At 36.0% G+C, this 13,451-nt stretch overlaps 2 protein-coding genes across 5 annotated transcripts; both read right to left on the minus strand.

Moving 5' to 3' along the window:
• Nucleotides 1–2,281: 2,281 nt before the first annotated feature.
• On the minus strand, nt 2,282–7,225 carry LOC147792178 (aspartic proteinase Asp1-like). 4 transcript variants are annotated; one of them, XM_087124867.1, is made up of 11 exons: nt 7,084–7,225; nt 6,882–6,999; nt 6,113–6,346; nt 5,962–6,018; nt 5,849–5,927; nt 3,762–3,988; nt 3,392–3,625; nt 3,156–3,291; nt 2,794–2,988; nt 2,631–2,703; nt 2,282–2,539 (listed from the first exon to the last, which is right to left on the minus strand). In XM_087124867.1, the coding sequence occupies exons 2-11, from the start codon at nt 6,905–6,907 to the stop codon at nt 2,445–2,447; spliced, it is 1,356 nt and encodes a 451-aa protein (XP_086980993.1). In that variant the 5' UTR covers nt 6,908–6,999; nt 7,084–7,225; the 3' UTR covers nt 2,282–2,444. The 4 variants fall into 4 exon arrangements, with proteins under 4 accessions (XP_086980993.1, XP_086980994.1, XP_086980995.1 ...); XM_087124868.1 differs by adding an exon at nt 6,715–6,793 and having other exon boundaries at nt 5,849–6,018; nt 6,882–7,222; XM_087124869.1 differs by lacking the exons at nt 5,849–5,927; nt 5,962–6,018; nt 6,113–6,346; nt 6,882–6,999; nt 7,084–7,225 and adding exons at nt 4,113–4,230; nt 4,349–4,541; nt 5,489–5,747.
• A 2,424-nt stretch (nt 7,226–9,649) lies between these two features.
• On the minus strand, nt 9,650–11,989 carry LOC111797009 (aspartic proteinase Asp1-like). The gene is made up of 8 exons (XM_087124557.1): nt 11,722–11,989; nt 11,482–11,599; nt 11,131–11,357; nt 10,760–10,993; nt 10,524–10,659; nt 10,162–10,356; nt 9,999–10,071; nt 9,650–9,907 (listed from the first exon to the last, which is right to left on the minus strand). Exons 1-8 carry the CDS (start codon nt 11,877–11,879, stop codon nt 9,813–9,815), a joined length of 1,236 nt encoding a protein of 411 aa, XP_086980683.1. The 5' UTR covers nt 11,880–11,989; the 3' UTR covers nt 9,650–9,812.
• Nucleotides 11,990–13,451: the final 1,462 nt, after the last annotated feature.

The raw sequence follows: 13,451 nt of genomic DNA on the forward strand, positions 1-13,451 counted from the left end.
CATATATACAGAAGAGGAGATTCATATGAGTATAAGAGAACGAAAATGGAGGGGGAAGGTAGGGAAGCTAATGAAACAAATTACTGGATCGAAGACCTTCAGGTCCTTGTCGGAGACGAAGACGGAGACGAAGAAGAAGATAAGAAAGAGAGAGAGAATTTAATCAGGTTGAAAAGCAAGGCCCGCCATTGGCCTTCCTATACTCATTAGTTCTGCCGTTGGAATTGTCCACAATGCCCCTCTCCGATTTATTTGGAATTTTATTACTTAAATTAATAAAAATATTCCGAAATTTAAAAAAATTTAAATAATTCTTTTAAACTTTTACTAAAATAAAAAAAAAATACTCTTATTATTATTATTTTTTTAGGAAAATTTTAATTAATACTCTCTAATTTTTTAATAAAAGAATCATACTTTTTTTTAAAAAACTTCAAATATATTTTTATCGCCTATGTCAGACAGAACCATTTGTACTATATTTTTAAATTAGAATTACTTTTATAAATTATTTAGAGATAATTTGTGAGGTATAAAAAAACAATTTTCATCTGTATGTATATATATATTGACAGTAACAAAAAAGATTATGCTTCTAAGGTGCATGCATGAACATAATCGAGAGTCGTATGGATATAATCATAAATAAGTAAACAAAGGTTGTTAGTAATATAATAAGGTTGTAAAAGGTATGGACAAAGACATGTTCCAGAGGAATTGTTCTCTCCCTCTTATATCATTCTTGACTAGATTTCAAAGCTCTTAAAGAGTGGGTCATTGTTGGCACAACCAACTTATACCAAAACCTCCGACCCTATTTTTTAGAAAATATTTTAGAAAACGAGATTATAACAGTTTTAGAAAATGTTTCGAAATCGATTTTAAAAAAATAATGTTATACTCTAGCAAGAAAAATAAGCTACAACCACTATTTTGATAGCGTGTAACCCGAGTAAAAATAATTGACGATTAGCCATACACCCCGAACTTACATAATAAAAACAGTTAAGATCTAGCTAACATGAAAGCAAGTAAAAGAGGTTTAAAATTGGCATGTAACCATAACTTGTTATCTAGTCTCGGTTGGTGATGACCTTTAGGAATGATTATGGACGGTAGGAAATGGATGAAAATGAAAATATCATTAGCATTAAAACTTTGGCACCTATGCTAGATTCAGAACTACTAAAATATTTCTTGGTTTTGTTTCTTATAACAAATCTTTCTTCTATCGAATGGATGTAAAAAGTGCATTTCTAAAATGGTTATATTATATAGAAAGTTTATCGGGAATGGTGTCCTCCTCGACAAACAAAGGTAAGTAAACTAGAATTTACATAATTTTAGAATGTTGGGGTCTTTTGCAGTCTACTCTCGGAAGAGTGACAATCCAGATCGACAAAGTCGTAACGGAGGGATTTGCAGTCTACTATGGGAAGAGTGACGATCCAGATCGACAAAGTCATAACGGAGGGATTGTTCAGTGGATTATTCAGCCTAAATCATGATGGAGACAAAGACGGTTCTTCTCGAACGCTCGAAATCGAATAATATGGTCAAACAGGAAGAAGAACTATGACGTTGCATTAGTAAATTATATTTTCTTAAATCTTGGGAGGAATTGTGTGGAGAAGGAAGGAAGGAAGGAAGGAAGGATGGATGGATGGATTCCCACTTAAAAGAGTTTTGTTGTACAGTCTTTTAGTCTATAGAAAGAATGCTACAATTACAAAGAAACTACATTACATTAAGAAACTACATTACATTAAGAAACTACATTACATTATGTCAAAAATGAAAATGGTTTCAGCTTTCCCATGCATCCTTCAATTTTTCTAATTTCCGTGTAATTCTTCGACCCTTTGTCCCGGCCATTGTAGCATGTGTGTTGCCTTGGGCATAAGGGGTATGATGACTTGACGTCATCCTCACCTTCCTCCAACTTATCATCGTAGTCTGCTCAGGGTTCCAACCTCAACGGTTGACAACTAAACACGAGGGTTGCGCTTGTTGTGGAACTTAGTCGGGATAGATAGGATAGGGATCACGGTGGTTCTAGATGCCATGAGGAGGCCCCATATGGAAATGTAATGATTAAATCATCAAAGTTTTGACCTTTTCTCAATTTATTAAAACTCCAAATAAATAATTGTATCAGTAGTAAGTGAACCAATTTTAAATTTTTTTTTTTTTTTGTTTGTAATTTATAGCTATTTCCTTTTACTCCATTTCTATCTTTCATTTGTAAACTCAACCAAAACAACATTCTGAAATTTGGATGTTTGAACCAACCACCTGAATTTCTTCTCATTTATTTATCATTATAGGGGGAATTTACATTTATCATATCTTATTGTAACCCCTAATTCTTGATCTCTTTCTCTTGAGTAGAGAGACAACTTCTCCGGCCATTAATCACCTTGGAATATACATATCACATACTTTCATTGCCTGCGAGGTCTACCGCAGTTTGCTGCAGTCCAACCAATCTTCTGTTTCTCGTTGTCATAGACCACAATTTTATCAAGAAAAGAGATATCTGTTCATGGATTTGGGTGGGAAAAAGGGGTAAGAAGAAGCTGAAATGATGGAAGAAAGCATGTGAAAGTAGAGATCCAACGGTATCTTACCTCCAATCAGGTTAACATTTCCCAATCCTACTTGGGATCCATCCAAAATCCCCAAGCAAACCTTACCCAATTCCTGCAAACGTCTTATATTATATTTTGTTCCTAGCATATGGTTTCATTCCGTTAATTATGGATAAACAAATGAGATGTTTGGGAAACTCACACTGATGATCAGATAAGATTCAGGTGGCATTTGAAACTGAACATTCTGCGAGTTTGTAAAGCTCAAGGCGAGGGGCTTGAAAAAGCTTCTCACATCTGCCACTGATTTGAAAGCTTTTGAGCCTTTCCAGCACACTGGAAGGATCTTCTCTTCCGGTGCATCTTTTAAAGGTTGTCCTTTCAAATCATTCTTCAACTGGGGATGTCATTTCAGATTAGATTATTGGTTTCTAATCTCATTCAATACGTTGTAAAAAGAATTTGTGACGACCCTACATTTTCTAGTCGCTACGGTACACATATCATGAACAGCAGCAACCTTAGGTTAAGTAGAAAATTAGAGAATTCTTGTCCCCATCTTACCAGGTTGAGTATCGCTCGATAAACTTGGGAGTTGAAGTAAGTGTAGGAGCTTCCACTGTCAAACGTCAGGGTAAGGCCTCTAATTCCAACAGCTTTCCCACCAAAGAAGACATCGGCAGGTCCAGATGAGTACCTCCTGAGAGAATGAATGAGATCAAATACAAGTTCAGAGAAGAGAACTACACAATGATGAATGCCAAAAGTTATATGATTGCTCAAGGTGGCTTCTTACTGACCCTCCTGAAGTGTGTAATATGGGCGTCCATGATATCCCCGAAGATGGAACAAGGTCTCCTCCAAAGAATAGAAATCCTCCACCATGGCTGCTGTAGCAGTGGCCGATTACGTTGCGTACATGAGTGAGGGAGCTTATCTGTGATGCCAAGGTACCTCTACTGTTTCCAAGCCCAAGAACACCACCCGTTGAAGGAGGGGGTTGTGAACCGCCATTATGCTGATCATATCCACAACTGCAGACAAGAGAATAAGAGGAAAGAAAGATTTGTATCAAGTTTCCTACTACATTAAGGGAAACCAAGCCATGAACTGCCAAAAGAATGAGCAATGTCAAAGAAAAGAAAACAGGGTGTGTCGTTGAATACAAACCCAAAGCCCAAATTAGGAGCTATGACAGTGCCATTAGCGAGTTTCATGGGAACAAGATCTTTGACCAATACACCAATGGATGATCCATGGTCAGCATACTCGATTTGGTAGTCGCATTGATCATTTGGATTCCTGCAAGGGGGCTTGCCTTGGTGGAAAAGTGCGGTACATAATGGTTCTCCACAACGCACAACGTTACTGTGCGGTTTATAGAGCTTATCGCGAGGCTACAAAAGTAATCAATAACACAAAATTAGGCTACAATTTAGAAACAATTTCGTCTTCGAAATAAGAAGAGAAGAAAGAAACAATTGAATAAAACTCGATTTGATTTGCATCAATCAAACTGACCAGAGTGCAACCAGTACATGGAGCATCACATTGGACCCAAGTGACGTCACTTCCGGTATCAATATCTAGATCAAAAACCTTGGGCGGATTGCCAACATTGACAGAAGCCGTGAAATGACTGCAGATAATGGAGGAAATTTGAATAATCTATGATGACGAATGAATGATCCAAAGATAACGCGGGAGAGAGAATAAGAATGAAAATGAAAGATGAAGCAAGAAAACAGAACACAAACCCTAGAGGATAAACATTTCCTTTGACAGGAAACAGGATCGAGGAACTGGGACGATTGATCACCGATGGGTTCCGTTGAGCAAGGCAAAGCTTGCCGGAGAAGGAAAGGACGGAAGCAGCAAAGAGAACGAAAACAGGAAACAGATTGGACATACGCATTGAATTCGATTCCGTTTGCTGCTACCGCCTACCGCCTGGAATCGGAGGCGAGAAATGAGAAAGCTCAGAGCAATGAGGAGATTAATGGCGGATTTGAACTGTCAAAATGGAGCATATATATATACATATAGATATATATATATAGAGAGAGAGAGGTCGGATCCCGAAGAATCTGCACCAGAGGGACGGGAGAAGCCTTTGGAGCTTAGAGGTCAGGAAGGAATTGAGCAGACGACTTGGACGCCTTAATCGGAGACGAAGGACAACCAATACAACGAAGAGAGAACAAAGTTGCGCTTCAAAACTAATTTAAGTAAGTTAAATTGTCTAAATTACCCCTCTCTATTTTTTATTCTTTTTTTCTGTTTTTAATAGCTTAAACTGCCATTAATTTTCTTTTCCATCCTTTTATATACATATAATTAAAAAATATATTAATTTCAAGTAATTTTCATTTCTTAATCCAAAATATAATATAAAAAATAAAAAACTATATATATATATATAAACTAAATTGAGTAGGACACCTCGAACGCATAGTAAAAAATCACTAAGACTCCAAAAGAAAAGGAGTCGAGCCTTGATTAAGGGGAGACATACTTTGTTCGAGGGGAGGTGTTGGATGAAAGTCCCACGTCGACTAATTTAGGGAGGCATTTTGAGAAATCTCAAAGCAAAACCATGAGAACTTATGCTCAAATTAGACAATATCATACTGGAGTGTCGTGTTCATCTAACATATCATTCATCAAAAAAGAAAAGCATTACTAAAAATGAATGAAAAGCATGAAGAAAGAAAGGAGATTGACGGAGAAATAGAGCTAAGCGATCCATTGAATGAAAGGCAAAAGCGTTACTAAAAATAAATGAAAAGCATGAAGAAAGAAAGCGAATTGACGGAGAAATAGAGCTAAGCGATCCCTTGAATGAAAGATACGACCCCCCTTATGAGTTATAAATGAGAGGTGTTTGAGGAACTTACACTGATTATGAGATAAGCTTCAGGAAGTATTTGAAATTGGGCGTTCTTGTAGTTCTTAAAGTTTTAAGGCCAGGGGCTTGAAGAAGTCTCTCACATCACTCACAGATTTGAAAGCTTTTCGGCCTTTCCAGCACAGTTCAAGGGTTTTGTCATCGGGATCACTCACAGATTTGAAAGCTTTTCGGCCTTTCCAGCACAGTTCAAGGGTTTTGTCATCGGGAGCAAGTTTTAGAGGTTGTCCTTTCAAATCATTCTTCAACTGGGATATCATTGTCAAGACCGATCATTATTTTTCCAATGATATCGTTCTAATCAAGATATTTATAACTATAAAAGAAGTTCTTGTTCTCATATTCTCACCAGTTTCTCTACCGCTCCATAGACTTGGGAGTTGAAGTAAGTGTAAGAGCTTCCACGGTCAAAAGTCAGGGTAAGGCCCCTAATTCCACCGGCATTCCCGCCGAAGTAGACCTCTAATTCCACCAGCCTTCCCACCAAAGTAGACCTCTGCAGGTCCAGATGAGTACTTCCTAAGAATGAATGAGATCAAATAGTAATACATGCCAAGTCAACTACACGGAGGAGGTATAAGAAGCAAATGATCAATGTCAAAATTTATCTGACCCTTCTGAATTGCGTAACATCGGCGTCCACGACATCCCGGAAGATGGGACGAGGCCTCCTCCAAAGAATAGAAATCCTCCCCCAAGTCCGGCCAGGCAATGTCCAATGACATTGCTTACATGGCCGAGGTCACTTAGCTGTGATACAATGGTTGCTGTACTACTACTAAGGCCAAGAACACCAGCTACTGAAGGAGGCGGTTGCGTGCCACCATCGTCCTGATCATATCCACAACTGCAAGCAACAGGAATCAGAGGAAAGGAAGATTGTAATTAAGTTTCCAAGAACAAAGGCCAAGGCCAAACTAAGTGTTCACTGCAAAAAGAAGTTTTTAGCCTCTTTTATAACCCTTACAAACACTACTACTACTACCACTTTCCACTCAATATAAATATAAATGAGGAAGAACACAAAGCATATTTCAAGAAGGGCCTAAACTTTTTGTTTATAAAAATAAAGTTAGTATTCTTTGTATTGTTATCTCTTTTTAAAACATTGTCACAATCTAAGTCATGAATTCTATAATGATTTTAGAAATTGAAAAGGCACAACTATAAACTACTAGAAACCAGCATCATTTGATTTCTTGCAAGAGGCATTACCTTGCGAAGAAAGCGCCCCACACAATGGGTCTTCACGACTCACAGCGTTATTATGCGGCTTATAGAGCATATCACGGGGCTACAAAAGTAATGAATAACACAGAATTACGCTAGAACTTGGTAACAAACACAACAATTCAGTCAAAATCGATCAAGATCCAACGTACCAGAGTGCAACCAATACATTGAACATCCCACTGAACCCAAGTGAGATCACTCCCAGTGTCAATATCCAGTTCAAAAGCCTTCGGCGGCTTACCAATCTTGACAGAAACCGTAAAATGACTGCAGATTCCAACACATAATCGAGAAAATTGCAATAATCCAAACAATACGAAAAAATCAAAACACAAAACACAAAACACAAACCCTAGAGGATAAACATTTCCTTTAACAGGAAACAAAATCGACGAACCAAACCCAACGGATCTCAACTCCTCCCAGTCGGCGGTGAGAAACTTGTCAGACAAGGAAACGGCGAAAATCGCAAAGAGAATCGAGACAAACAACAGAACCGGCATACGGATCTCTAGTGAACCCGAAACAAAACTCGATTTCTTATCCTCCATTGGATTCGAATCCAAACGGAGAAACTGGGGATTGGATGGAGTGAACAGAGGAAGAACAGAGCATGGGAGAGTGAAACTGGAGCTCCATATATACAGAAGAGGAGATTCATATGAGTATAAGAGAACGAAAATGGAGGGGGAAGGTAGGGAAGCTAATGAAACAAATTACTGGATCGAAGACCTTCAGGTCCTTGTCGGAGACGAAGACGGAGACGAAGAAGAAGATAAGAAAGAGAGAGAGAATTTAATCAGGTTGAAAAGCAAGGCCCGCCATTGGCCTTCCTATACTCATTAGTTCTGCCGTTGGAATTGTCCACAATGCCCCTCTCCGATTTATTTGGAATTTTATTACTTAAATTAATAAAAATATTCCGAAATTTAAAAAAATTTAAATAATTCTTTTAAACTTTTACTAAAATAAAAAAAAAATACTCTTATTATTATTATTTTTTTAGGAAAATTTTAATTAATACTCTCTAATTTTTTAATAAAAGAATCATACTTTTTTTTAAAAAACTTCAAATATATTTTTATCGCCTATGTCAGACAGAACCATTTGTACTATATTTTTAAATTAGAATTACTTTTATAAATTATTTAGAGATAATTTGTGAGGTATAAAAAAACAATTTTCATCTGTATGTATATATATATTGACAGTAACAAAAAAGATTATGCTTCTAAGGTGCATGCATGAACATAATCGAGAGTCGTATGGATATAATCATAAATAAGTAAACAAAGGTTGTTAGTAATATAATAAGGTTGTAAAAGGTATGGACAAAGACATGTTCCAGAGGAATTGTTCTCTCCCTCTTATATCATTCTTGACTAGATTTCAAAGCTCTTAAAGAGTGGGTCATTGTTGGCACAACCAACTTATACCAAAACCTCCGACCCTATTTTTTAGAAAATATTTTAGAAAACGAGATTATAACAGTTTTAGAAAATGTTTCGAAATCGATTTTAAAAAAATAATGTTATACTCTAGCAAGAAAAATAAGCTACAACCACTATTTTGATAGCGTGTAACCCGAGTAAAAATAATTGACGATTAGCCATACACCCCGAACTTACATAATAAAAACAGTTAAGATCTAGCTAACATGAAAGCAAGTAAAAGAGGTTTAAAATTGGCATGTAACCATAACTTGTTATCTAGTCTCGGTTGGTGATGACCTTTAGGAATGATTATGGACGGTAGGAAATGGATGAAAATGAAAATATCATTAGCATTAAAACTTTGGCACCTATGCTAGATTCAGAACTACTAAAATATTTCTTGGTTTTGTTTCTTATAACAAATCTTTCTTCTATCGAATGGATGTAAAAAGTGCATTTCTAAAATGGTTATATTATATAGAAAGTTTATCGGGAATGGTGTCCTCCTCGACAAACAAAGGTAAGTAAACTAGAATTTACATAATTTTAGAATGTTGGGGTCTTTTGCAGTCTACTCTCGGAAGAGTGACAATCCAGATCGACAAAGTCGTAACGGAGGGATTTGCAGTCTACTATGGGAAGAGTGACGATCCAGATCGACAAAGTCATAACGGAGGGATTGTTCAGTGGATTATTCAGCCTAAATCATGATGGAGACAAAGACGGTTCTTCTCGAACGCTCGAAATCGAATAATATGGTCAAACAGGAAGAAGAACTATGACGTTGCATTAGTAAATTATATTTTCTTAAATCTTGGGAGGAATTGTGTGGAGAAGGAAGGAAGGAAGGAAGGAAGGATGGATGGATGGATTCCCACTTAAAAGAGTTTTGTTGTACAGTCTTTTAGTCTATAGAAAGAATGCTACAATTACAAAGAAACTACATTACATTAAGAAACTACATTACATTAAGAAACTACATTACATTATGTCAAAAATGAAAATGGTTTCAGCTTTCCCATGCATCCTTCAATTTTTCTAATTTCCGTGTAATTCTTCGACCCTTTGTCCCGGCCATTGTAGCATGTGTGTTGCCTTGGGCATAAGGGGTATGATGACTTGACGTCATCCTCACCTTCCTCCAACTTATCATCGTAGTCTGCTCAGGGTTCCAACCTCAACGGTTGACAACTAAACACGAGGGTTGCGCTTGTTGTGGAACTTAGTCGGGATAGATAGGATAGGGATCACGGTGGTTCTAGATGCCATGAGGAGGCCCCATATGGAAATGTAATGATTAAATCATCAAAGTTTTGACCTTTTCTCAATTTATTAAAACTCCAAATAAATAATTGTATCAGTAGTAAGTGAACCAATTTTAAATTTTTTTTTTTTTTTGTTTGTAATTTATAGCTATTTCCTTTTACTCCATTTCTATCTTTCATTTGTAAACTCAACCAAAACAACATTCTGAAATTTGGATGTTTGAACCAACCACCTGAATTTCTTCTCATTTATTTATCATTATAGGGGGAATTTACATTTATCATATCTTATTGTAACCCCTAATTCTTGATCTCTTTCTCTTGAGTAGAGAGACAACTTCTCCGGCCATTAATCACCTTGGAATATACATATCACATACTTTCATTGCCTGCGAGGTCTACCGCAGTTTGCTGCAGTCCAACCAATCTTCTGTTTCTCGTTGTCATAGACCACAATTTTATCAAGAAAAGAGATATCTGTTCATGGATTTGGGTGGGAAAAAGGGGTAAGAAGAAGCTGAAATGATGGAAGAAAGCATGTGAAAGTAGAGATCCAACGGTATCTTACCTCCAATCAGGTTAACATTTCCCAATCCTACTTGGGATCCATCCAAAATCCCCAAGCAAACCTTACCCAATTCCTGCAAACGTCTTATATTATATTTTGTTCCTAGCATATGGTTTCATTCCGTTAATTATGGATAAACAAATGAGATGTTTGGGAAACTCACACTGATGATCAGATAAGATTCAGGTGGCATTTGAAACTGAACATTCTGCGAGTTTGTAAAGCTCAAGGCGAGGGGCTTGAAAAAGCTTCTCACATCTGCCACTGATTTGAAAGCTTTTGAGCCTTTCCAGCACACTGGAAGGATCTTCTCTTCCGGTGCATCTTTTAAAGGTTGTCCTTTCAAATCATTCTTCAACTGGGGATGTCATTTCAGATTAGATTATTGGTTTCTAATCTCATTCAATACGTTGTAAAAAGAATTTGTGACGACCCTACATTTTCTAGTCGCTACGGTACACATATCATGAACAGCAGCAACCTTAGGTTAAGTAGAAAATTAGAGAATTCTTGTCCCCATCTTACCAGGTTGAGTATCGCTCGATAAACTTGGGAGTTGAAGTAAGTGTAGGAGCTTCCACTGTCAAACGTCAGGGTAAGGCCTCTAATTCCAACAGCTTTCCCACCAAAGAAGACATCGGCAGGTCCAGATGAGTACCTCCTGAGAGAATGAATGAGATCAAATACAAGTTCAGAGAAGAGAACTACACAATGATGAATGCCAAAAGTTATATGATTGCTCAAGGTGGCTTCTTACTGACCCTCCTGAAGTGTGTAATATGGGCGTCCATGATATCCCTGAAGATGGAACAAGGTCTCCTCCAAAGAATAGAAATCCTCCACCATGGCTGCTGTAGCAGTGGCCGATTACGTTGCGTACATGAGTGAGGGAGCTTATCTGTGATGCCAAGGTACCTCTACTGTTTCCAAGCCCAAGAACACCACCCGATGAAGGAGGGGGTTGTGAACCGCCATTATGCTGATCATATCCACAACTGCAGACAAGAGAATCAGAGGAAAGAAAGATTTGTATCAAGTTTCCTACGTTAAGGGCAAAAACCAAGCCATGGAACTGCCAAAAGAATGAGCCATGTCAAAGAAAAGAAAACAGGGTGTGTCGTTGAATACAAACCCAAAGCCCAAATTAGGAGCTATGACAGTGCCATTAGCGAGTTTCATGGGAACAAGATCTTTGACCAATACACCAATGGATGATCCATGGTCAGCATACTCGATTTGGTAGTCGCATTGATCATTTGGATTCCTGCAAGGGGGCTTGCCTTGGTGGAAAAGTGCGGTACATAATGGTTCTCCACAACGCACAACGTTATTGTGCGGTTTATAGAGCTTATCGCGAGGCTACAAAAGTAATCAATAACACAAAATTAGGCTACAATTTAGAAACAATTTCGTGTTCGAAATAAGAAGAGAAGAAAGAAACAATTGAATAAAACTCGATTTGATTTGCATCAATCAAACTGACCAGAGTGCAACCAGTACATGGAGCATCACATTGGACCCAAGTGACGTCACTTCCGGTATCAATATCTAGATCAAAAACCTTGGGCGGATTGCCAACATTGACAGAAGCCGTGAAATGACTGCAGATAATGGAGGAAATTTGAATAATCTATGATGACGAATGAATGAATGATCCAAAGATAACGCGGGAGAGAGAATAAGAATGAAAATGAAAGATGAAGCAAGAAAACAGAACACAAACCCTAGAGGATAAACATTTCCTTTGACAGGAAACAGGATCGAGGAACTGGGACGATTGATCACCGATGGGTTCGGTTGAGCAAGGCAAAGCTTGCTGGAGAAGGAAAGGACGGAAGCAGCAAAGAGAACGAAAACAGGAAACAGATTGGACATACGCATTGAATTCGATTCCGTTCGCTGCTACCGCCTACCGCCTGGAATCGGAGGCGAGAAATGAGAAAGCTCAGAGCAATGAGGAGATTAATGGCGGATTTGAACTGTCAAAATGGAGCATATATATATACATATAGATATATATATATATATAGAGAGGTCGGATCCCGAAGAATCTGCACCAGAGGGACGGAGAAGCCTTTGGAGCTTAGAGGTCAGGAAGGAATTGAGCAGACGACTTCGACGCCTTAATCGGAGACGAAGGACAACCAATACAATGAAGAGAGAGCTAATTTAAGTAAGTTAAATTGTCTAAATTACCCCTCTCTATTTTTTATTCTTTTTTCACTTTTTAATAGCTTAACTTGCCATTAATAATATAAAAAAAATAAAAAACAATAAATATATATATATAAACTAAATTTGGTATTTAGGTACCAATATATAATCTCCATTTTTAGTCCCGTTCAGTTAATGGGTAAAAATCTGTCTCAAATTCTTCCCCATTTTCTTACTTAAATTCTCAATTATAAATTAAATAGACATCTCTAGTCATACCTTTATTTATATAAATATAATTTTAAAGAAAAAAAAAATCATAAAAATCATTTCTGAATAAATGAACATAAATATTAATTGCACCAAAATTATCAAAATGTATGATTTAAATAGTTTGCGTAATGAAACAAATGATTCGATCGAAGACCTTTCGGTCGGAGACGAAGACGAAGAAGAATATAAGAAAGAGAGAATTTAATCACGTTAAAAAACAAGGCCCGCCATTTGCCTTCCTATACTCATAATTTCTGCAGTTGGAATTGTCCAAGATGACTCTATTCAGTTAAATTAATAAAAATATTCAGAAATTTAAACAAATTTAAATAATCCTTTTAAACTTTTACTAAAATAAAAATATACTCTTATTATTATTATTATTATTTAAAGAAAATAATTATTTTTGTTTTTAAAACACCTTATTTTAAAAACACTTAATTTTTAGAATGACTTTTATAAATTATTTAATAAATTATTTAGAGATAATTTGTAAGGTATAAATAAACCATTTTTATCTATATATTGACCATCAAAAAAAATAAAATAAGGGTGTTAATGTCATTTTTCAAAATTTATCGAGCATATAGTATTTTTTTAATATTTTGAAAAAAAAAATTAGTAAAAAACTAACATAAAAGTATTTAGAACAATACTCTCACAAATTATTTTAATTAATACTATCTAATTTTTTAATAAAAAAAAATCATTTGAATTTTTCTAAAAAAAAAAATAAATAAATAAATAAATAAAAACTTTAGGTTCGCATAACTATTTGTACCATATTGTAAAAAAAGTTTTAAATTTTTAGAATGAGATAATTTATGAGGTATAAATAAACAATTTTCATCTAAAAATAAAAATAAAAATTAAGGGTGTTAATGTCATTTTTCAAAATTTATCGGGTATATAATATTTTTTTAATATTTAAAAAAAATACTAAAAAACTAACATAAAAGTATTTTCATAAATTATTTTAATTAATAGTCTCTTATTTTTTAATAAAAAAATCCATAATACTTTTAA

Source organism: Cucurbita pepo, chromosome 6, assembly GCF_057944985.1.
Source record: "Cucurbita pepo subsp. pepo isolate OVF chromosome 6, ASM5794498v1, whole genome shotgun sequence".
NCBI lineage: Eukaryota > Viridiplantae > Streptophyta > Magnoliopsida > Cucurbitales > Cucurbitaceae > Cucurbita > Cucurbita pepo.

Excerpts from the sequence above, each read along its gene's own strand:
- LOC147792178 (XM_087124867.1), bottom strand. The coding sequence starts at position 6,907 with ATGTTCAATGTATTGGTTGCACTCTG. Across the intron at positions 3,989-5,848 it reads ATGGAGCGGTAGAGAAACTG|CCTCGCGATAAGCTCTATAA; the intron begins GTGAGAATATGA and ends TTACTTTTGTAG. Across the intron at positions 2,704-2,793 it reads AATCTTATCTGATCATCAGT|GAATTGGGTAAGGTTTGCTT; the intron begins GTGAGTTTCCCA and ends AGACGTTTGCAG.
- LOC111797009 (XM_087124557.1), bottom strand. The coding sequence starts at position 11,879 with ATGCGTATGTCCAATCTGTTTCCTGTTTTCGTTCTCTTTGCTGCTTCC. Across the intron at positions 11,600-11,721 it reads GGAAATGTTTATCCTCTAGG|TCATTTCACGGCTTCTGTCA; the intron begins GTTTGTGTTCTG and ends CATTATCTGCAG. Across the intron at positions 11,358-11,481 it reads CATGTACTGGTTGCACTCTG|CCTCGCGATAAGCTCTATAA; the intron begins GTCAGTTTGATT and ends TTACTTTTGTAG.